We start from the raw sequence: 24,062 nt of genomic DNA, 5'->3' as shown, positions 1-24,062 counted from the left end.
ATAATTACATAATAATAAGCCATATTGTCACAATCATTTCATGAAAAGAGGTAAACAAATATATTTCAACTTTATGAGCAACAGAGTACATGTAAAATGTAAAATCTCACTGTTTGTTATTTTATAGAGGTTATACTCGCGTGACAAAATGATAGCTGTAATACGGCGGAATCCTCATATCCGCTTAAAGAGATCCTATGCTAAAAAAAACAACAGTGCAATCGCGGGCTTGAACAATATTTTGTGGAACAGATTACGTCCCTCCATTACATGATAACGGTCAGGGATCTAAACTTTTGTCCAAAGTCGATTTAATTAAACCACAAACTACCTCAACAGGCACAACATGTTGGCATTAATCAGGCGCGTACGCAGGGGGGGGTGGGGGGGGGGGTATTTGGGGGGTTTAACCCCCCCTTTGGTATTTTTATGTGTATAAACCCCCCTAAAAAAAAAAAAACCAAACCCCCCCCCTTTGTTTTGTTTTGTTTTTTGTTTTTTTTAATTAAAAAAAAAAAAAAAATTATTCCCATGGCTGACCTAAAAAAGGTGACCTTCCCCCCACCCAACAGAGCAAATGTCAAATTTTCAAATTTCGAGAACCCCCCCCCCCCCCATAAAAAAAAAAAAAAAAAGTGTCCTCTTACCGATGATCGTATCCTTATTAAAGGAAAGTAAACTGGTGCGGCATGGATTATAACTTTAAGATCGAATCTCGGATTTTACATTATTCTTTTATTTGTTAACTCGCACTCGCCAGATAAGTAAATATAGCTCGTACTAAAATTTGATTTTAGGGTGGAATATGGGTTTGCATATTGATTCGCACGAGTGAAAAATAATTCGCTTTAAAGCATACGTTATGAGGTTGAGCATGTCACCTACAGTCTATAAATGACGTTTTGGGTGTGTACTTTTGTTTGATTCTTATTTAACATGCGATCACATTACCAAATGCTCATCATTTAAAAAAAAGCTATGATATATAACAAGCGGCGGCGTAGATAAGGGGGCATGGAAGCTTTGGGGCTCTGCTCTACCCCTAAAATCATTATTCTTCTGTGGCCTTTTTTCTCATGCGTTTTATCTACATGAAAATTCTCTTAAGCAGTGGCGGATCCAGGGGGGGGGGGCCGGGGGGCCAGGGCCCACCCCCCCCCCCCCCTTGAGAAAAAAATCATGCAAAATCACGCGATTTTACCTTTTTGGGGGTTGGGCCCCCCCCCCCTGGTGCTCAAGGGGGGTGCAAATTTTAAAATTTTGAGGACAAAAAAAAAAATTGTGCTCACTACCCCCCCCCCCCCCCCCCCCCCCCCCCCCCCCCCCCCCCCCCCCCACCCCCCCACTGAGCGACTTTTCGGCTGGCTGAGTCGTTGCAATTTTTAGGGACTCCAAAAAAAAAAAAAATGTCCGCTTACCCCCCCCCCCCCCCCCCCCCCCCCCCCCCCCCCCCCCCACCGAGCGAATTTTCGGCCGGCGCGATTTTCAAATTTTCGGGAGCAAAAAAAAAAAAAAAAGTTGGGCCCCCTCCCCTAAGAGATCCTGGATCCGCGCCTGCTCTTAAGCCCCTCACCCCATTAAACCAGTGCCCCCCCTTCAATAGCTCGATCCATGGTACGCCACTGGTACTCCATGCACACACTTTTCATTGATTAAAAAATTAATAGGAAATAATTCTCATTAAATAAACTTTAAAAAAATATCCTAGTAGACTAGCAAGGAAAAACAATAAACAAACAAAAACAGCTAATTGTAACCATTGAACAAAAATCAAACTTACACACATGCTTTCATTGGTATCATTCACAGTGTATTTCGTTATTAATTCATAATATATCAATATAAAAATCTATACAAACCATCATACAGTAGAAATAGTCGAAAACCACATTAATGATTGGCCATACCACCTACTATTCATAATATTCTCAAAGAGACATCATTAATAATAGTTCACGAGACACAACAGGAAGTTTTCATCAACATCCCAAATGAATCGAACATCCTCCAAACTCCTCCGTAAATTTTTCTCAAATGTCAAACATTTAATACGTCTGCAACCAATTTATGGCAAGTCATTACAAAATATGATAATTTATCAATACCTAGCATCGGTCTTGTGGGGGCCTAGTGATCAGATTCTTTTCTAGAACTGTTAAAATACAGAGTGTCTCAATTTTCATTGTGTCAGTAGTGATTTCACCAAGAAATTACCACTTGGAATGATTTAAACAGAAAAAAGTTTGTCGGAAATGCAAAAGTAATGGGCTGGCATGTCATAAAAAACAACCATAACTCTTCAGTATTAGCTTAAATACTTGTGAAATTCACACACAATTTAGGGGATGCTATTATGATGTTACCCATCAAATTTCAGTGAGGATGATTACAAACTTTTTACGATATTGCCTATTAAAATATTTGTTTTTAATATATATATTTTTTTAGACACCCTGTACTTTCACACTTTAGTGCTAGAGGTTTTGGAAGACCATGAACACCATTCCATAATAGGGTACTGGTAAACTTAATCATTCTTAAAATAAAGTGCCAAATTTACAGAATGGCACTAATAAGTTTTACATGAAAATTACATGTGATAAATTATATCTGTATAACAAATACATATTTCTTGAACATATAACATCATACAGTATTAAACAAGAATCATTCATTGAAGTTCAATTACCAAGATGCCATAGTTTGTCTGTCTGATGCCAGAAGGGTGTTAACTGATGTAATTCAACACAGAGTTAATGCTCTAAACAGGTGATTTTGTTGTTTGCATCAGGACCCTCAGTCAATGTCTACATGTATATTGCAAAATGTAAGTAACATTGCAGTGCTTTGCAGACCAATTTTTAACCCTCCCCCCCCCCAAAAAAAAAGGTCATCTTTACGACATGTTAATTCCACAAATTCCACAAAATATGCATTTCAAATCTTCATTGCAAGGTAGCTTTAAATCTTTACACATTTTTCTTCCTTCTTAGCTAATGTAGCACAGTACAACATGCCTTTAAAAGAAATTATTTCATACAAATTTAATTCTTCACATGGAGTTGTCTCAGCTTACTCAAGAAATGTCTCATGCAATTAAATTAATTCACACCATGTGAAGTAACACTCTTCATGAATACAATTTAATGATGGATTGACAATGTATTTACCAAAGTCTTGGTATCAAAATCAAGTGGATAAATGAAAGCAATGTATGTGAAATAAGGTCCACTTGAATTTAAAATTCATTAACTGCATAACTACAAGTCAAAGAATATTATCCCTATTTACATAATGCTATGATTATTGATTGTTTTCAGATAATCATATCTTGAGATAAAAATATTGTTCCAAGTAATTACTGAAGTTTAGAGTCAATTACATGTTCAACTTTCATGTCCAACTTTTAAGTCACAGTGGATTCCTATATCCACCACACTCATAGTTATATTCAATAAATTACAGAAACATAGAGCTCACATAGGCCTTGTTCACAAATGAAGCAATAAACAAGCTTTATCAAAAATCTGCAAAATATAATCATTTAAAGCCCAAATGAACAGCAGGTGGAATGAAAGATAAGTTCCCTAGGCATTCTCATTTATCTGTGTGCTATAGATTACAGATATGTGAAGTGAACAGTGCCTATGTTATTTTATTTAGAGGTAGTGGTTTATTTTTTCTTAATCCTTTTTTTCCTTTTTAGAAGGCTTCCAATTCAAGTGTGAACTAGGCTACATATATCTGGTCAATGCACCCTTTGTGATCAGGAATGATGATTACAACAACCAAGGATTTCCTTAACACTCATTCACGTAGGAGGTGTTTTGTTTTCTTTGTTGCATAAGTGAACGGCAAGTGGGATGAGTAAGAAGTAGCTGCGAGCAACAAAGCTCCTCCTATGCATACTCAATTATCCGATTGATATCAAATTTAGAAATGTAAAGGTCACTAACCCTTTCGCAAAAATCATTCCACAGTTTGGCTCAATAACTTCTGATTCATAGCCCTAAAAATATGCCAGATGCACGAGTAGAAAGGGCAAGAATTTCGAACATACTGCAACCCATTTTTTAATGTTATGACTATCTTGCATTTGATTTCAGGAATTATAAAAGGAAAATAATCTTTAAAATCCTTAGTTTGGCAACACATTGTGAAATTCCAAATCATTTTATTTTGACCAAATTGGCAATTTTCAACTTTTCAACATCATTACTTTAGAGACATTGCATCTTATTAAAACAATGTAGCAATAAAAGAAAAATATAATTGTTGCCAATTTGAAGGACAATATGTGATCAATTTAGCCGAGAAATAATTCCAGTCCTAAAAGGGTTAAGCATATTTTACCCCCAGCGAATAACCATGCCATATGTGGAGGAGGCTTTAGAGCTTGCCCTTCATGAAGCTCTCAAACATCGGAAGCACCTTCTGGAGAAGCATGATCTGACCTTTGACCTTGATCTTGCCCGACAAGAACGCCTGTATGATTGGTCGGGGGAGGAAAGAAGGAAGAGCAAAATAAGACAAGTTTGAAAGAAAGAGAGAAGGATTGGGAAGTGACCATGAAGGGAACAAAAAGACAAATTATAAAATGAAAATGACAAATCATGAGGATAAAAAGTACAATAATCAAGAACAAAAACAACAAAATCTTTCTTTATATTTTTTTTCTTTAAGCATATCAAGTACAGACTGATACATGTTGTACTTATAAAAACATACACAATTTATTGAAATTGAAAATGACAAAATCAGTGATTGTTGCACTCTTAGTATTGGTAATGTGTCTGTAACAAACAACTATTATTAATCCTTTTATCCATTTTGGCCTTTCAGTTTATAGTGTTGAAAAGGTCATTATCAACAATTATGGCTTTATGGCAAGTTTTGAATATTAACCATGCATCATTTGAAAGACTTTCTTTTTGCTATGATGAATCTGTTTATCAATATATTGTCAATGGTGATCATTATCAAAGGCATACCGGTACCTGGGAAATTACACCTGGGGGATGTTTCACAAAATCCTAAGTTGGACTTAACAATTATGGAAAGCCGTTAGCATCTTTGAAAATATTTTAGAAAAGTTATTTCAAAAGGCATAAAAAGTTGATTCAAATAATTCATATTTTCTATTATCAAGGAGATTTCATGTTCTTGGTGTGGAATTTATAAAAACTCTAAATTACTTGGATTTTTGCTCTTGAATATATTTATTTTAAGGCTACAAATGGCTCTCCGTAATTTTAAGTCCAACTTAATGTTAAGTTCGACTAAGGATCTTTGTGAAACACCCCTCCCCCCCCCCCCCCAGATGTACCTGCCCCATCAATTGGAGGATTTGCATCCCCCCCCAAAAAAAAATAAATAAATAAAATAAATAAATAAATAAATAAATAAAAAAAATAAATAAAAAAAATAAAATAAATAAATAAATAAATAAATAAATAAATAAATAAATAAATAATAAATAAATAAATAAATAAATTAAAAAAAATAAATAAATAAATAAATCAATAATATATTTAGTGCCCCAAGTGTTGGGAATCAGAGAGCTATAGGCAATGGGAAGTATAAGAAACAAGAATAGAAGAGAGTACAGTTTATCAATGTTTTATCAACATACCGTCTGTGGCTTCAGAGATCCAGAAGCCAACGCAACAAAGTCCTCATCCGATATGGTGACGGTAACATCGGCCTTGCCAGACTTGGGCTCTCCTACATAGACTGCACCCTGACCCTTCAGATCAATAGCTGGAAACAAGCAAACAAGACACCTTCTCACAATCCATTCTTGTATAGCACTCCTAGCAGCCAAAAGGAGACCTGGGCCCCGTCTTACAAACAGTTCATATCAATCGCTACAGTATTTGCAATTGATATCAATCGCAACTATGTACATAAGAGATAGGAGACTGCAAACTTGCGATTGATTGGAGGACTTAAGATCGATTTGGATCAATCGTAACTCTTTGTAAGACGGGGCCCTGAAGAAATTACTTTCAGCACGTCTATCAATCATATTTCTCAATTTTTGCTATACAAGGGACTGTTGGCTTCAGCCTACATCGATATATCACTTATTGCAATCCACCAGTGATATTTGTGTTTGTTCAATTCAGTGTGAAATGTTAGAAATATGACAATCCTACATGTTTTGTTCAACAATGTTCTTGACAGAGTTGATGAAGATAATTTTGAATTTGTTTTTCACTGGTATTAGTTTTACAAATCAATTCACACACAAACAAAAATCATTGTCATAGACAATTACAGCAATATCTGACATTTATAATGGAAACTAAAGTCACAACAGCTTAAGTGGGTAGGTTACACAAAATCAATTTTATACGACAAGGATGCTGACAGAGTGAGAGAGTAGAAAAGGACCAAAGGTAGGCAGAGGAGGTGGGTAGATCAGAGAAGAAAAGGTAGAAAGAGAGAGTGAGCCAAGAGTTATAGCATGCATACAATTAAAATTAGCCGTGTAGACTGACATATATACGTTGATGCACTGCACCATAAAATGACTTACTCCATACTCCTGCCACCTTTCCATCAGATGTGATGTTGTACTGGATGATACCATTGACCTTCTTAACAAGATCAGGAGCGCCGCTGACCATCCCACTGGCAGCAGAAAAGATCGCCTCAGACTTGAGACCAGATGATGATGGCTGCAAAGGGAATTAGAAATAACATACCACTTGGGATTTACAATAATAATAATCCTAATATAATGCACTTACATTGCACCATCTATCTGGTAAAACTATTAGAAAGTTAGGAAGAAATTCAAATTGACTACAGGATAATACAAAATGTGTTTACAATTACATTCACATACTGCATTCTTTCAAAAACAGAATTGTCTTCAGGTTAGGCCCCTCGGTAGAACAGCTGTGTTGTAAAGGCGTAGATGAGTACTGAGTAGGGTGTTCCTTCCAAAATCATTTTGTCACATCATATTATGTTAAAACAAATCAATCAATCAATGATCATCCGTCTTCCTTTCTCAATCTTACCTGACTTGGAGCAGCGTTCTTCTGCTCTGCTACTCCATGCAGATCAACGTAAGCTCCAGATATACACACAGCTCCAGTCTCAACAACCTGGTACATACAACAAATGGACATTTGAGTTAACTAACAGATAATGATGATGATGATGATCCACAGCACTTGTACTGCGCCATTTATCTGATTCAAGCATATGATTGGAACAGCTAAGTCAAAGAAACGCATTGAAGAGAGACATACCAGCTGTTCCACTTGCACTCATCAGAGCAAACAACATTTAAGTCAAATATTATTAATATTATATATGAGGGATGGACTCTTGCATTAGGACTATACTCCTTTTTAGTTCATCCCTTCACTCTCATTATGATACATTTTTGTTTGGATGTATGATATTTATGTATGTTTATTCTGTATTTGTGAATGTGACTATTGTATATATTCTGTATTTTTATTGATGAGGATAAATAAATGAACTTGTACTTGAACTTAAACTAATCACAACACATTACTTTTATTTTTTTGCACTGACTGAGTTTGACTTTTAGGAGTTTGCTCTCAGGAGGGCAAGCTGAAAACCTGAAGTATGTCTATAATTAAAAAAAAAAGAAAATCCTATATTATGTGCTATAAAAGCATAATCTATTATTGTTAGATTATATCTAAAAGAATCCACGATGAAAGACAACATGCATTGCACTGTTGCTGTTTTAACTTCAAGTTTTTAAATAAAATCTTTCAGTTTTAGACATTGACACACTGACAATATGGGTTCACATATCGTTGAAACAACTGCATGATGTTTTAAACTACAAGACGAGCAGGCAGTCATTACAATTACAAGCTGGGGACACCTTCAAGCTAATTGTGTCCTCACACGAAAGGGGGGAGGGGGAGGGGGAAGGGGGAGGGGGACTGCGTGTATTCATTGAGCTCTGAGTCATAAGATACAGAAATGTGAGGCGTATCACATTTTACGTCGTCATAAATATAAAAAACTGCATCATATCTGAACGAGCCTTTAGTCAGAATGATCGTATGAATTAGCATTTAACATTTAAAAAAAAGGAACAAGAGAAATTGTTTTGAGGTGACCTACCTTACTCTGGAAATGGATTCTGGTACCTTCCTGCCACATGTCAGTCTGTATGGTCTGACCAGGGAGAACAGGCTTGGAGAAACGCACCTGATATGATGAACAAGGAGGATAAGGAGGGGGGGGGGGGAGAGAGAAAGAGGGGGGGGGGGGAGAAAGAGGGGGGGTGGAGAGGAAGAGGAGGAAGATGGAGAGGGGGTTGAGGAAGGGGAGGGGAGGAGGAGGAGGGGGAAGAGGAAGAGGGGAAGACGAGAATGAGGAGGAGGAGAAGGAAGAGGAGGGAAAAAAGAATGAGGAGGGGGAGGAGGAAGTGGATGAAGAGGAGGGAGAAGGAGGAAGAGGGTGAGGAGGGAGAAGAGGAAGGGCGAAGAGAAGAAGAAGAAGAAGAAGAAAAAGAAAAAAAGAATGAATGAAAAAGGAATGAAGAATAAGGAGAATATTGATAGAAGTTGATCATATTGCTCTCAACAACAAAAAATCAGTCTTGGATAATCTGACCAGGTAGAAATACTGATTACATTAAGTATTAAAAGTTCATATAGACAGATTTGACAAAATGCATCCAACAAATATAGGTGGGTATCATTTTTTGTTTAAAAATTAGGTTTGTAAAAATACCTACACTTATTCAGCATTATCTGTGCTCTATCTCTAAACAACATTCTCTATTCACCTCCAAGAAACCATAAAAAATGAAAATTCTTTGAACATTCCAGGCAGGTTCTTACCTTGATAGCTTTGAACTTGGAGACATCGTTGTTGGCGTACTGCTTCAAAACATGTCTAGAGGCAAAGCCAAAGGAACAGAGTCCATGAAGAATTGGCTGGGCAAATCCTAAAGATAATCAGAACAGATAATTAGAATTGACATTCTAGTAGAATATACTTTTTTTGGTGGACAGTTGCTAAAATCGATTTTGATTTATCATTATTGATTTACCAATAGAAGCCATTGTGACTATTGGTTTCAATAGAGAATTCAGAATATGGGACCTTTAGATAGTACATTTCTGAATGATGTATTACTTCTTTCATCTTTCTTTGTCAAATCACATACATTCATTTTACTTTCAATTCTCGTTAAGAAAATGCATTAAACAAAATATTATACATATATGAAACAATATAAACAATACAAAAAATATGGAGGAGCCAGCAGAGGCAATTGGCCTTGCGAAGACTGGGCTCCAATGGCCGCAAATAATTATATATTAGTGGGTATTGCAGGGGACCTGAAGCAAGAATATCAATATTGAGCACATATACTAACTGGCTCAAGAGTGGTTAATGTAGATTTAATGTCTTGCCAAAGGAAGCTTTGATACAGGATGAGGATATTGACTTGGCCGTCAAACTATTTAACTATATCCACCAACTTTATCCTGGGTCTAAAGTTAGTCTACTTTTATGACTACAAGCCTAGCACACTAGGCCTGTCCTCATCAGCTCAAGTTTGCCAAATAACCCGCTATTTTAACTATCCCGATCGCAAATTAGCCACTTAATTTGCGTCTCCATCAGCCCGCAGTTGCAATTAGTGGGATATTTTGTCAAGAAAATATCCCAAGAAATATTGGCCTTGTTTCCAAAATATCCTGCTATTGTGGAAATAGCGGGCTAATTTGCGCCCGTCCGAGTTGTATAGGTCTGGTGAGGACGCAATTTCGAGCTTTGGGATAATATCCCAGTCTGAAAATAGCGGGTTATTTGAAAAAATTGAGCTGATGAAGACAGGCCTACTGACTCACCTCCCATGGCAGCAAAGGACGGATCAATATGAAGAGGATTGTAGTCACCACTGAGCCTATAGAGCGCAGCCTGATCTAGAGACGTCTTCTCCTGCAGAGAGGCATCAGGTGCACGGGATGGCGCTTTCGCTGTTTCCTGTCATGTGGTACGAAAAAGATCAGATTTGCTTCTGAAATTCAACATTAGATTACATTACGGTTGCCTTCATTTCAAACCACTCCGAACCATTGCAATAGATGAGACAGGAAATATGAATAAAGAGACAAACCTCTCACAAGCAAAAAGACCAAATAAACACACAAACAGGAATAGTCCCTTTGATTAAAGGGATCCAGTAATTTTGTCTCAGATTCTAGAAACAAAATCCTGGATTTAGCTCATGCTGCAATGATAATTATAAACCTTAGGTCAGTCAGGAACCCCATGACTTTTACAAGCGGATCGCCCGTCTGATTATCAAGATATTTATGATTGAAAATCGAAACCAAATTTTACATTGGCCAAACGATTTTCAGAACACTATGCCTTTAATACTGTAAGAATAACTTCACATCCTCATTACATTCTTATATCCTGCTCAGAACGAAAACACACATTTAGTTATCAAATGGAAATATGCATCCTCATACATAACACAGGGTGGGTCTCACATCACAAAGTTGATCCCCTAAGTTTATGATTATAACATGTGCAGAAACAATTGCAATTTCGTATTTTCAGATACCAAGAGTTCGATATGAAGCATGAAAAACTTGATATACCTTGAGGTGGGGAGATGATCGCTTGCCTCCGAAACCTCCTGCTCCAACGAGGAATACCACGTTCTGATTGACAATGACCAGTTCATTGTTTTCATCGTAGGAGTTTGCTAAAAAAAAGAAGAGTGTTGTACAACCACATGTATTATACCTGTTATCAAACAGCAAAAATACATGCCTGATTCATTTTCAGATGATGACTGTAAATCAGCTTTTTAGCCAGTAGCCTTCTAGCACTCATGAAAGTTTCATGTCATGAACAAAATAAAACTTCCTCACACATGCTACAGTTTTTTATGCAATTCATGACAGATTCATGCCACAAAAAAAGGTCATCTTAACAGCCCATCATGTTTTCTGTTTGTTGTACATACAAGTCAGAACGGATGCTGTCAAATACATACCATTAATGATGATAACGGCTCCAGATTTCTTGTCCACGATGTCCACAACCATCGGCTTGTTGGTGAGCTTCGCTGATGTGTCCAGAGGCTTCTTGAGTTCCAGATATTGTTCACCGTGGAGGATCTATGAAGAGTATGAAAGAATTTAAAAGGAGATGAGGAAGTTGTCCTACACATGCTCCTGTAATGATTGCCCCATGGTTGATTTCCTATACTTAACCAATTTCCTAACTTCAACCCTGGTCCAAAAGCCATACCTAAACCCAATGGCAACCCCAAGTGTGACTCAGTGTTATATGCTCTGGCTCCTAACCATTAGGAGCCAGAGCATATAACACTGAGTTCCTAAAGAAAATATATTCATTCAGATGGTCATTTCTCAGCCAAAACTTCACTTATTCAATTGGTTTTTGACATTTGGACATTATTTTTGATGCTCTTTCGGAAAATGAAGAAAAAATACAAAAATTCAAAAAATAGATTTTTATGACGTCACAACTTCGGTACTCTATACCTTCTGAGGCGCGATGGCTCAGTGGTAGTGCAGTGGTCTCTCAGTGGTCTCTCAGTGGTCTCGTAACCGGGAGTTTCAGGGTGCAAAACAAAGCCGATGCGCTAAAGGCACTCTGGTAATGAATATCCTCAAACAAACAAACAAACATAATAAAGCCTGATCGGAGCGATTGTCGCAAGAGCAGAGGTTGGATCACCGATAAGATGAAGTAGCTCCCTGATGTAGAGGTTTGCCTGGGGGTTTTGGAGCATCAGTCCAATCTTTCTTCTTTAAACGCAAAATGCTGTTCTAAAATACAGACCAGCCCTTCAGGAACAAGTTCTTGCTGGTTCCTCATGGCTTATTTTCTTTTCATCTAAGGACTGATTCTCTTACACACCTTATCAAATTATTACTTATCTTAACTTGCCTCACTTTCGTATTGTCTTTTTTTCACAAAACATAATGTTACAGTATCAACTTGAGGCCCTCTAAAGCCTGTCTGTACGAGTTTGGCCAGGGGGATTAGACCTCCCTACAAGGTCACTAGCAGGTGGTTATCTCATCAAATCAGCTCGCAATAAACATGAGAAAAAGAGGATCATGGGGGACCGACAGGCACGGATTAGGCACTGTTTGCTATATAGAGTAATGCAGTGGGGCTTTAAGACTAGCTTTACGATTCAGAAGCGATATATCATGAATAATGACCATTTACCCTTGTAACATCAATTGATTCTAATCCTGGGACAGAGGTAAGGTTTTGTAGTGCAGCGAATGATGGGATTACTCCAAACGTAGGCAGTACACAGAAATCTTCATTCAGCTCAAACAGGAACTTCAGATGGTCTGGCTGGGTGGTCGATACACCAACTGGAAGAACAAAGAAAAAACAGAACCATAATGATGGCTTTGTAACTTGCGTATTCACCTAATGGAGCATTAAAATATTTAAATATAACAGATAAATTGATGAAAGTGAAAGAGACGAGAACAGAAGAGAGAGAGAGAGGTAGAGGGAGAGAGAGGGAGAAAGAGAGAGAGAGAAAGAGGAGACAGAGAGAGAGAGAGGGGGAGGAGGGGGAGAGGGAGAGAGAGAGAGGGGGAGGGGAGAGAGAGAGAGAGAGAGAGAGAGAGAGAGAGAGAGGGGAGGGGAGAGAGAGAGAGAGAAAAAGAGAGAAAAAAACAGTTATCAGTTAATGGGTTTAAATCACAACATAAACTTACCTCCAAGAGCATAAAGAATCGCTTCTCTAGAAGTGTATTGAAAATCCTTGGCTCCCATCTCAACCCCGATGGCCTTGGACTGTCATGGAAGTAATGCAATGAGAATCATAAAATGGCCATTACTTTTTTAAGTTGCAAGTCACCATATTTGTTACAAAATGAATTTAATGAGTGATACTGCATATATCAAAGCCTTTATTCCTAGGCAATCTATCACATAGAACAACTTGCTAAGTTGACAAACATTCAATCTACAATGTTAACAATATTACAAATAACCAAAGACTTTTAACAATGGACATCAGCCGACATGCATGATAAATTGACCGATGCTATGTAGGTGTGCGTGTGTGTGTGTGTGTGTGTGTGTGTCTCTCTTTTTATCAATCTATCTATCTATCTTAATCTAGCTACAAGCATCACATATATCATGTATCTTTTCACTTCAGCAACTACGCTGTTCAACATCTTTCTCTCAGGTATTCTCCATTCATTCCAGCCTCATGACATTTTTTCCGTCTTTCCTCTAGCTATTTTTTTTCCAACACACTATCCACCAAATACACTTGTCTCTTCTTCTTCCTCAGTACTCCTCTTACTACCAAGCTTTCTTGTCAGTGCAAGATTCTCTCACACTCCTTCATATCACAAGTGTGGTAAAACTATTATCAGCTTATTCCTATTCTTGTAAAGGTGTAAAATATTTGGATAAAATCCTGATCACAGTACTTCCAAGTAAACTCATTATAAAATTAGATACCAACCGGATTAAATCCTCCATCATCACCGTCCCCACTGGTATCACCCTTAGAACTAGGAGAAGAATCAGCATCAGATGAGCCTTCATTCATACTCTCTAACATGAACATCATGGAATCTGAAAAAAGGAATCACCAAGGAAAATTCTTTTTTTAAACAATTTGTAATGTAAAATAAACATTTAAATATGTAGATAGTCAATTATAGCGTGAGTTTAATTCAGATCCCTTTCCTCCAAAACCTTACCAAAAAAAGTGTGTTATCTGCACTGTAATGTATTTTTTTCTCAAAATGCTTTATTGATGACTATGACTATGTCACCTTTCACATACATGAACAATGAGCAAATAAATACCTCTTTTCATATTGAGTGAAGAAAACGTGGCACCCAACTATTTTGACAAAATACCTTATTTTGATGGGTATAACCACAGGTTAAAAATGTATTTAATTTACTCCACAAATCAGTTGATTAACTTGATCTTACCTTGTGTGCTGGCAGGGTAACTGACTTTCCCTTCAAAATCACAGATCTTATCCCAGTTGTCACGAACTAGGTAGGTAGGTAGGTAGGTAAATATGTAGAGAGAGACAGACAGAAAGAGAGAGAGATTCAGTCAAAATCCTTCACAAATAGCATGACAGGCTGATGCAGAGTTAGAGCTTTGAAGGATATTTCACACAGACTAAAAGAATACAAAAACCACACATCTTCCCCCCATACATGTCTATATTTGGTTCCAAAACTCTCCCTTCAAGATCTCTATAAGCACACCCACTTGTTTTCCATCTATAACTGCATCTATGACTGACTGAAATCTAAACTGCATACACAATGCTAAATTGGAAAACAACTTCCATAAATGATTGAACTTGGAATATACATTCACTTTAACTCAAATGCAGTAATTACACTGCTATAGTGAGCCTAAACATAATGTTCTGTCTGTGTCATTGAATTAATCAATACAAAAAGTCCAAATACATGTAAAAATCGTTGCTTGAATAAATAATGATGTTTTGGTGATAGACTTAAATCAAAGTTTAGTAATGATGATTCTATTTCTTGGGTAAGTTTGTGTAAGTAATTTTTTTTTACTGAAAATAAACTTACTCTGTTCAGCCGTATACGGTTGGTCTGGCTTCAGGCAATTTACTCCAGCTGTCCTCTGCCATCGCACTGTAATACACAAAACAAAAATACAGAGAATTTTGGATGAAGAAATCACTATTCTCACTAGCTGTAATCCACTGCATGACAAGCTTTCAGTAAAACCTTTGGCATGTCTTTCATATGGCTTTCGTATGTAATACACAGGACTGCATCTGGGAAATGTTGAATAGTACCTTCATAACTTAATTCCACTGCTTCAACTTCTCTCTTTCTTCAACCCTATACCGGTATGTAACCTTTGTGAATTGTTGATGGTAACCATGTAAATGACGAGAAATTTTCACGAATTCTAAATGGTAGATTCTATTATGTCCTGAAAAGAAAAATTGCAAATCTGTCCCTCAATGAAAATTTAAAAAAGATTCTTAGATGTATTTATACATTTTTTTAATTGGGGTACCCTTTTTTCTCTTACGTTTGGCCGCCCATCCTGCTCCACATTCGTAGATGCCTCCTGTAGACTGGCATTGTTCATGACTAAGATAGGCTACCATAGGAGCAACGTAGTCAGGCTTCAACTTCTCAAATATATCTAAAACAAAAAAACAATTATAGTGTATACGTTTAATATATTAAGAAACATAGATACAGTTTATAACTTTATGTACAGGTACCTATGAAAGAAAAGCCCACTGTCAACAAAACATACAAATATCCTTTCATTTTGGAATCAAATACTTGCTATCCCAGGAAAGTATGAGTAGGTGAGTTTGAAGGAAAAAATTGTTCCATGCCATTACAGCCAGACAAACAGACATACATTTTAAGAGACAAAAAGACATGTAGACTCTAGACATGTAACATGAGGGCATACAGTGCTTTCTCTATACCCCCATTCACAGACAAATAGACAAATAAAGAGACAAAGAGACATGGTACAATAACACAGGAGCATGGCACCGTGCCCCATACCATCATACACAGACAAACAGATAGACAAAGACACAAACAGACATGGTACCGTAAAACATGAGTAAATTATCTTACCCCAGTACACCATCATACATAGACAAACAGACATGGTACAATACCTGGTGGCATGATGTCTTCAGTGAGTCTAGATGCCGCCATGGGGGCTATAGTGTTGCAGAGGATGTTATATTTTACGCCCTCTCTTGATAGTGTGTTACTCATTCCAACCAACCCAAGCTTGGCTGTATAAAAGAGAATTAAAGTGGGGAAAAAATTGTAAATAACATAACAAAATTTACATTTTAATAAAGATACAATTGAATCAAAATTTTCATCTCTGCAAAGAGTAAAAAAACACGTGACAGATAAGGATATTGGAGATGAGCAGAATGAGGGAAAGAGATATTACAATTATATTCTGCAAAGTACTGTAAAACTGACAGCAAGCAATACATAATTCACTCTAGATTCATTTCAAGAATCAGGTAAGTTAAGTGAATGTTACCGGATAAAGCTTCTTAGTTTAATCCCTTTTCTTTCTCATTGGTCACACTATAGCATATCCTTTTTTGCTGAGAGCCAGATGGACATTATCTTGAGGCACCCTTCTGGCTCTCAATTGCCAAAATGTTCTCTGACTTCAGCCTCCCATCCATTTCATTCACTTCTCAATTAACCCATATCCTATGGGAAACAGTTGCCCCTGTATTTAACATTACAGGAATAAGAAAATTTAGGAGTCAAAGAGTTTAAGGGAAATACAACCTAAATAGAAAACTACTTGAAAAGAAAGCAAAATAATATCATAGAAACAGACTTGTGAAAGTTTGAATAAGATCTGACAACAATAACAAAGTTATGAATGTTTGAAACGTGCCATCACTATATATGTAGTATATAATGTTCATAAACATATTTTGAGCAGTCGATGGGGAATCTAACCTGCGCTGTAGTTTGTCTGCCCAAAGTTTCCATAGAGACCAGCAGCCGATGATGTCATGATGATGCGGCCAAACTTCTGTTTCTTCATGTGCGGCCACGCTGCTCGGGTCACCATGAATGAACCTCGCAGATGGACCCTGTGAACCAGATCTGAGATAGACAATCACATCAATATTAAGAAAATATACCTCAGTTGTTTGAAGCTCCCTTTTATCTTTTTTATCTGGTATTTTTATCTACTCTTCCCCTTTCTGCCACATTTTCATGTTTTACTACTTAATAATTTCCCTGCCATATACATTTTCTATATATTATGTATAATTCAATTTAACTTAATGACACATAAATACCGCACAACGAGAGAGGACTGACTTGACAAGAACCTTGTGGTCCTTTTAAAGTTTTCTTTTTCTCATTTTCAGTTTGGTTATTAATTTTTATGTCACAGTTGCTTGCACATAATTACATGCACAATTCCTTTTGTGTACTAAACTTAACCACTAATTCAGTGAACACACAATCTCTGGAAAAAGTCTATGGTGGGGAAAAACACACGGATGTGTTTCGTGGAGCGGTTCCCTCTTTCATGATAATGGTATTCTAGCATACATTGCTTTATATCTCACTCTATCAGTAGACAAATATACTTTAAAACTTTTTTAGAACCTTTGTGGAGCTTGCATAATTCATAGAAGTTAAATTCTACAACTTTTTATTTGTATGAAAAGATACAACATGGGAGAAAACACTGTGAAAACCACTTTTGTTGCTAAAGCAGACACAGTGTAGGGGTTAGTTTGGGCTATTTGGAATGAATGAAAGCAATTCTGGTGCTAAAGGCTTTAAGATGTGATAGTTACCCCAGTCCATATCACTGATCCTGGCAAAAGACCGGTCCCTGAGAATGCCTGCATTGTTGATAACGATATCTGTATTGCAAAATCGGACAAGAGAAAAGATGGGTCAAAAACTTGAAATTCTTGGTCTTAAATACTTACACAAAACCCTGGACAAACAATTTAGATTATAAAAAACAAATACAATTACATATTATCTATAATAGAGTATCAGTTATGTAAATCTGAAGAGCTCATATGTCCCCCCCCAAAAAAAAACAACAAACAAACATCAGAAAATTAATAACGGTGGCTGTTCAATTATAAATGTGCTTGTATGAGCATATTTATGTCAAGAACGGAATCCAAGAATCTTTTTGCTATATACTTTAATGACCTCTGTTTAATAAATTGTTAGGAGGTCACTATGAACATTATAACCTTTTATCTGCTTTGGTTGATCAAGAAGACAGACAGCGGGCTGCCAAGGTTGTCTATTGTTACATATTCATATTCCACTATCACACATCAATCCTTTTCCTTTTAACTGTAATCGGATAGTGGGATGGCACCCAAGGGCAGTACACAAGACTGATTTATAATGAGGTCAAAACATGAGAACAATGATCTACATGTACAAGCTGATTGAACTTTAGAGTCAAGTAGCCACAGAGCTACAGCTTTTATCTCAAAGAGACAAAGTCTAGTTCAAAAGGAGATATATATTTACCAATCCTTCCAAAGTTATCGAGGGCAGTTTGCACAAGCTTATCTCCATCCTCAACAGAATCTACAGAACAGGAATATAGAAATATAATTAATTAATTCAAAATAAAAATTGAAGTGTTGAAAGGTAGTCGTATGATAGCAATACATGTTTGTATGTGATGCTTACAGCATGCCATGGTAATTGCATATTATATAATGTAAATCAGAGCAACTTACTTCTCTGCTCAACCAGATGATTTTTTTTTTTAAACTTTGGAATTAAATTGAGCATATATTTTAAGTTTACATAAACATATATATATATACAGAATACTATCCGTTCAATATCACAGTAGTGTTAAAGTAGTGTTATTAATTCACCTTAAATTCTTGGTCTGAAATATGCAGTGCCTGACAAAATAGCCATTTTGAAATCGAAATTTAAATTTAAATGGCATCTATCAAAAAATCTGTATGGCATCAAAGAGTAAATACTTTAAAATTGCATACCTGACATGTTTAATAACTTTCATGAAAATAAAGATACCAAAGAATAAAAAAATTACCATAGTTGGCTACAGCCTTTCCTCCTTTTGATCTGATTTCATTCACGACCTGATCAGCAGCCATCGAGCTCTTGCCTTGACCTGCTCTGTCTCCTCCAAGGTCATTAACTGGTCAAAGGTTAAATGGTAATTACATACATTATTATACAAAATTGAACTTTCAGATATAACTTTAATATTGCATAGAGTATTGTATTTATGAAGAGAGTGACTGACAACAGACCACCCAAACAATGCCATTACTAAAAATGACCAAGATTGGTGTGGAGTTACTTTGGTGGTGTGACAGAGAAATCAGCAAGGCATTTTGTCATACTCATATCCAGCAATAATGATTCCTACTCTTTCAATCTATGAAAAATACACTTGAATACCTAAAAAAGCCAAAATATCACAAAACAATGAACCACCAACTTTGTTTTCCTTCTCATTTAAGTCTTTAAGTATTCTATGACTATCACTCGCTTTCAACTCAAGCTCTTTGATCTGACACAGCACATAAACATTGTATACAGAAATTGAGAAATGAGGCTGAAAATTTTAACCAAAATATGTCATGACAGACCAATAACTACCTCTTCATATTTAGTCCTAAAATGCAATCTTTGATAGTCAATTTAGTTATCCTTGGTAACTTAACCTGTTGACCAAATTCTCTCAGTCCCATTGACTTAATACAGGAGCTGACCGGTTCCCATACGCAATGGGTTAAAACTTACCCACAACCGAGGCTCCCCTTGCTGCAAGAAGGAGGGCATACTCCTTTCCAAGACCTGTTATTATAAAAGGAAAGAGGAACAAATGATGAAAAAATAGATTTTATATTTGGGGATTTGTATTTGCTTGTTTGTAGCCCACATGTCCAGTTGGTGTTGAGCGCGAGCCCTGCCTTAATGTAAGTACATTACAATCAGTTCAACCTTTTGATGATGTCGGAAAACCGATTTCAAAATCAAATTGGCAATCTTTAGTCATTCCAGAGGAACCAGTGATTTGACACATCTATTATTGTGTTCGTTCTCGATATTTGTGGTCATCAAAACTAGTAACAGAAGTGCTCAAATTTCTGTGCAAACTCAAAACCAAAAAGGATAACAATGATGATGATGACAATGATAATGATGATCAGGATGAGGACGAGGACGAGGATGAGGAGGAAAATAATAATAATAATAATAATATTAACAATGATGTCTATACAAATTACAATAATAATTACAAACATTAGATTTACAAACATTGACAACAAAAAATGGCAGTCTAGATCTCTACGACTTTATCTTAAAACTATCTATAGGGTCTACATCTAGTAGTGCAATACATATTCTTAGATTGTTCATTGTATATTTATGAGCAAATATCTCCAAACTTGTTTTCTGCCGCTCCATGCATGATGCATCCCCCGGGCCCCTCCCCCTTTTTTTCTATCTCTCCCTCCCCCCTCTCTCTCTCTCTCTCCCACCAAGCACATTACTTTTAGGCTAAGCTGGTTCCTGACGGTTTCTTTCAAATTATCTAATTGCATTAATTGTTCCGTAAAATGCAACGATATTATATTATGTTCCTTAACAGGAACAGTCGAAGCCAAGCGCCCAGGCGCCAGATGAGCTCAAGTCCTACCGATACATATTTTACTGCGAGTGGGACTGGCAACGAATATGCACTGCCTTTTAATTTTGTTACATCTTACCTCCACCGGCCCCTGTAACAAGAGCAACGCGACCGTCGAATCGTAGTTCCTCCCCCATTTTAATCTTACTCCTACTGTGGTCTAATGGAACATAGGCGTAATTCAGCTCAGTACAGATCAATTTGAGAAAATAATTCGATCCAAGTCTAGATTAGATAAGTCACGACCATAGTCCAAAAGTAGGCTGGTTTTAGTCGTTTGCTGATATGCTTCACGGACGCGTACACTATATCGCAAAATATATCGCAAGGAAACAACGTGAAAAACTCTATCAAATGTATACAGTTGTCTGTGTAATGAGCCCTCTTTGAAATATATGAACACAACCGCCCTCCCGATCCCATCCTCCTAAACAAAGAGAAAATTGGTGTTTTATTTTCATTTATTTATTATTTGGGGGTGGGGGTGGGGGGGGGGGGGGTGGACAAAGTGGAAAAAATTCATAAATTTCCCTTAGAACATAGACGTAGGCCTACTGCACGTCTACTCCACATCTCCAAAAATAATCTTCATGATAATTGCAAGCACCAAAAGGTGAGATACAAGGCTCATGACAAGAGGATCCCCATAGGCTATATGTTTTCTACCCAAAATTTGATTGGCCAAGGAGTGGGACGAACAAATACACTTCTTCTATTTAGGTGGAATGTTATTAGTCAAGCGGACATAAGGGGTGTTTTGATCTGAGGTGCAACTAAACTGTTCTGCAATGGTCATAAGCAGGGGCGTACGCAGGATTTTTTCAAGGGGGGGGTTTTAAAATATTTTGCTCCCGAAAATTTGAAAATCGCGCCGGCCGAAAAGTCGCTCAGTGGGGGGGGGGGGGGGGGGGGGGGGGGGGGGTAAGCGGACACTTTTTTTTTTTTTTTGGAGGCCAAAAAAAATCGCAACGACTCAGCCGGCAGAAAAGTCGCTCAGTGGGGGGGGGGGGGGGGGGGGGGGGGGGGGGGGGGGGGGGTAAGCGGACACTTTTTTTTTTTTTTTGGTCTCAAAATTTCAAAATTTGACATTTTTTTACGTATGGGGGGGGGGGGGGGGTAAGGTCACCTTATTTAGGTTAGCCGTGGGTATAATTCTTTTTTTTTTTGGTTTTTTTAGGGGGGGGTTTACATACATTAAAATACCAAAGGGGGGGGGGGGGGTTTGAACCCCCAAAACACCCCCCCTGCGTACGCCCCTGGTCATAAGGAACTATATCATTATTATCATTATTCAAATATCATCATTAAATTTTTTTAAAGGCCAAGTACGTGTTTCTCATCCCCTTTTTTTAAAAAAAAAGGAAGAGCTGTGGAATTCCATTATAAATACTTTGGTGCTACTTTTTTTAAATTTTTTTAACTTGTACTTTTTCGTATAAAAAGAGCGAAACATCCTACATCCTACGACGGAACTGTTCTATGGACAGTAAATAAAAAAAAAGCTTTAAAATAGTCAGTATCTTATTATGCATGTCATCAACTAAAGTTGAAGAAATGGAAACGGGGGGGGGGGCGCTTACAAAATATTTCAGGTTAAATTCCAATTTTCCAAGTGCTATCCTTTATTGTTATAATTGAAGACGTTCAGGAAAACAATTACTGTAAATTTTTACGTTATCTTTTAAGTTTTTTCTTTCCAAACCCAACCTTTTTTATTTGTATATTTGAACTGTTTTTTTTTTAACCAGACCAGGATTTTATCTGTCATGGTTTCATTGTACGATAATGAAGATATGTTTTGTGAATGAATATTTTTTTTCTATTTATATGTATCCTCGATCATTGTAAACACACAATTTTTTAGCTACAGAATGTGCATCATTGTGCTCTATGTGTTTCGAAATAAAACCTTGAATCGAATTGAATTAAATTTATATTATATTGTCATCAAATGAAATCTGACATTCACTATATCCTATTTGGAATTATGTAGGCTATGAAGGAGGGGAAGATTAAGTATAGTACTGTAAATAAGGTTAAGTTTTTTCTGCCAACCTCCTCCCTACTAATGTTTTACTCGACATTAATTTTGCCCTACTTAAATTATGGTATTATTGTTTGGGGTAATACGTACAATTCTTATCTTCATAGAATACTACTTCTACAAAGAAAAAGCTATGCGTGTTATTTGTAACACTTCCTGGAGATCTCATACTGACGTTTTATTTGTTGAAAATAATGTGTTGAAAATAAATGATTTATATCGTTATAGCCTCGGTCAGTTTATGTACCAGTTAAATAATAATACGCTACCATCAGCCTTCAATTTAATATTTATCAAAAATAAAACTAAATGCCCTACGCGCCAATCTGACGAATTTCATCTGCCATTAACTATAGAACTTTACTTGCTAAATCCATATTCACTTACGCAGGCCCGAAGCTGTTAGCATAAAGAATGCCCCCAGTTTAAATTCTTTTAAATTCAAATTAACATTTTTTTTGGCGTAATTATCAAGCGTAAGCTTTCTCTCTTTAAATTTATTTAACTCAATAAAATACATTTGAATATTTTGATTCATTTTGTACTGGCCATCCGTATTCCAGTCGACCCGTGTTATGTTGTGTGTGTTATATAAGAGCCCTGCCCTCTCTCGTTGTCTCCCTTCTTTCCCTGTCCCTTTCACTCCTTCTATGTTATGTTTAATTGGTATATGTATTTGTGCGTTCCTTTATTATTGATATACTATTTTTGAACCTATAAGTTATAGGGGGCTGCAATCTACAAGCCCAGCTTTTCAGCAGTCCCCTCCATGACCAACCTGTTTTATATGCCTATTGTACACTGTGGACCAATTACAAATATATTGTTAAGTTTCATTGTTTTACTATGTACAATGCAATCCCATGTACTTTATTATTTTGTTGGAAATGGAAATAAACGAAATGAAATGAAAAAAAGTACTGAGTCGGAGAGGAAAAAAGTTGGAGAAGATAAATGAGCAGAGTTGTGACCTAAGTTGTTCTGTAAACGGCGGATAATATTTTTTTGTTTTTGTTTGAATGTATATATTTCTATTATACTTTATTTTTGTGCCGCGATTTATTGTATTGCCTGTTATATCATGTGGTTATTGCTGGTGGAATTAATAAGCCTCATCAATTGTTACTCAGAGAGAGGAAGAGGGCGGAGCCTCTGGAGTAATTGGGGGGGGGGGGGGGGGAGAGAGAGAGAGTGAGAGAAGGAGGAGGGTGAGGAGAGAAATTAACCTCAGGAGTAATTGGGGGGGGGGGGGAAGAGAGAGAGAGAGAGAGAGAGAGAGAGAGAGAGAGAGAGAGAGAGAGAGAGAGAGTGAGAGAAGGAGGAGGGTGAGGAGAGAAATTTAAAAAAATAATCAACCGAAGTGTTACTGGCTCTAAAAACCAACAATTAAATCAAACATTTTTTGGAAATCCTACGGCATTCGCCCTTCTTTACAAGAACTTGACCCCTAAAGTATGGACAGGGCCGGACTGGACCATGGCAATTTTTTAGACAAAGATCCGATGAGTGGTCCGCGAGGACGCTTTTAATTTAGACAAGGAGTAGGAGCGGTTGCTACACCAAACGCAGACTGGGGGGTTATAAAATTATAAATTAATAATATATTTTTTAAAGTTACACTTCGCTTTCCATAAATGTATACGCGCGCATACGTGTCCGTTTTCTCCTTCCTGCATATCATGTACAATCATGGTTAACAAGCCTGTTGTGCACTACGCGCGGATTCCTAATTGGATTTTATAGATCTAGAGCGCTAGT

At 36.9% G+C, this 24,062-nt stretch overlaps 1 protein-coding gene across 1 annotated transcript; it reads right to left on the bottom strand.

The window, feature by feature from the left end:
- Positions 1 to 1,788: 1,788 nt before the first annotated feature.
- On the bottom strand, positions 1,789 to 20,501 carry LOC115918401 (peroxisomal multifunctional enzyme type 2-like). Its single transcript, XM_030976904.1, has 22 exons — positions 20,340 to 20,501; positions 19,369 to 19,422; positions 18,650 to 18,757; positions 18,106 to 18,165; positions 17,400 to 17,468; positions 16,540 to 16,689; positions 15,717 to 15,839; positions 15,101 to 15,217; positions 14,626 to 14,691; positions 13,999 to 14,064; positions 13,517 to 13,629; positions 12,753 to 12,831; positions 12,244 to 12,398; positions 11,033 to 11,156; positions 10,632 to 10,738; positions 9,870 to 10,005; positions 8,850 to 8,956; positions 8,125 to 8,211; positions 7,032 to 7,118; positions 6,542 to 6,683; positions 5,633 to 5,760; positions 1,789 to 4,485 (listed from the first exon to the last, which is right to left on the bottom strand). Exons 1-22 carry the CDS (start codon positions 20,395 to 20,397, stop codon positions 4,390 to 4,392), a joined length of 2,232 nt encoding a protein of 743 aa, XP_030832764.1. The 5' UTR covers positions 20,398 to 20,501; the 3' UTR covers positions 1,789 to 4,389.
- Positions 20,502 to 24,062: the final 3,561 nt, after the last annotated feature.

The sequence above is a fragment of the Strongylocentrotus purpuratus genome, unplaced genomic scaffold (assembly GCF_000002235.5).
Source record: "Strongylocentrotus purpuratus isolate Spur 01 unplaced genomic scaffold, Spur_5.0 spur5_scaffold_9, whole genome shotgun sequence".
Classification (NCBI taxonomy): Eukaryota; Metazoa; Echinodermata; class Echinoidea; order Camarodonta; family Strongylocentrotidae; genus Strongylocentrotus; species Strongylocentrotus purpuratus.
This window is presented reverse-complemented; position numbering and strand designations above follow the sequence as displayed.

Excerpts from the sequence above, each read along its gene's own strand:
- LOC115918401 (XM_030976904.1), bottom strand. The coding sequence starts at position 20,397 with ATGGGGGAGGAACTACGATTCGACGGTCGCGTTGCTCTTGTTACAGGG. Across the intron at positions 17,469-18,105 it reads CGATAACTTTGGAAGGATTG|ATATCGTTATCAACAATGCA; the intron begins GTAAATATATAT and ends TTTGCAATACAG. Across the intron at positions 14,692-15,100 it reads AGCAGGATGGGCGGCCAAAC|TGCGATGGCAGAGGACAGCT; the intron begins GTAAGAGAAAAA and ends TGTGTATTACAG.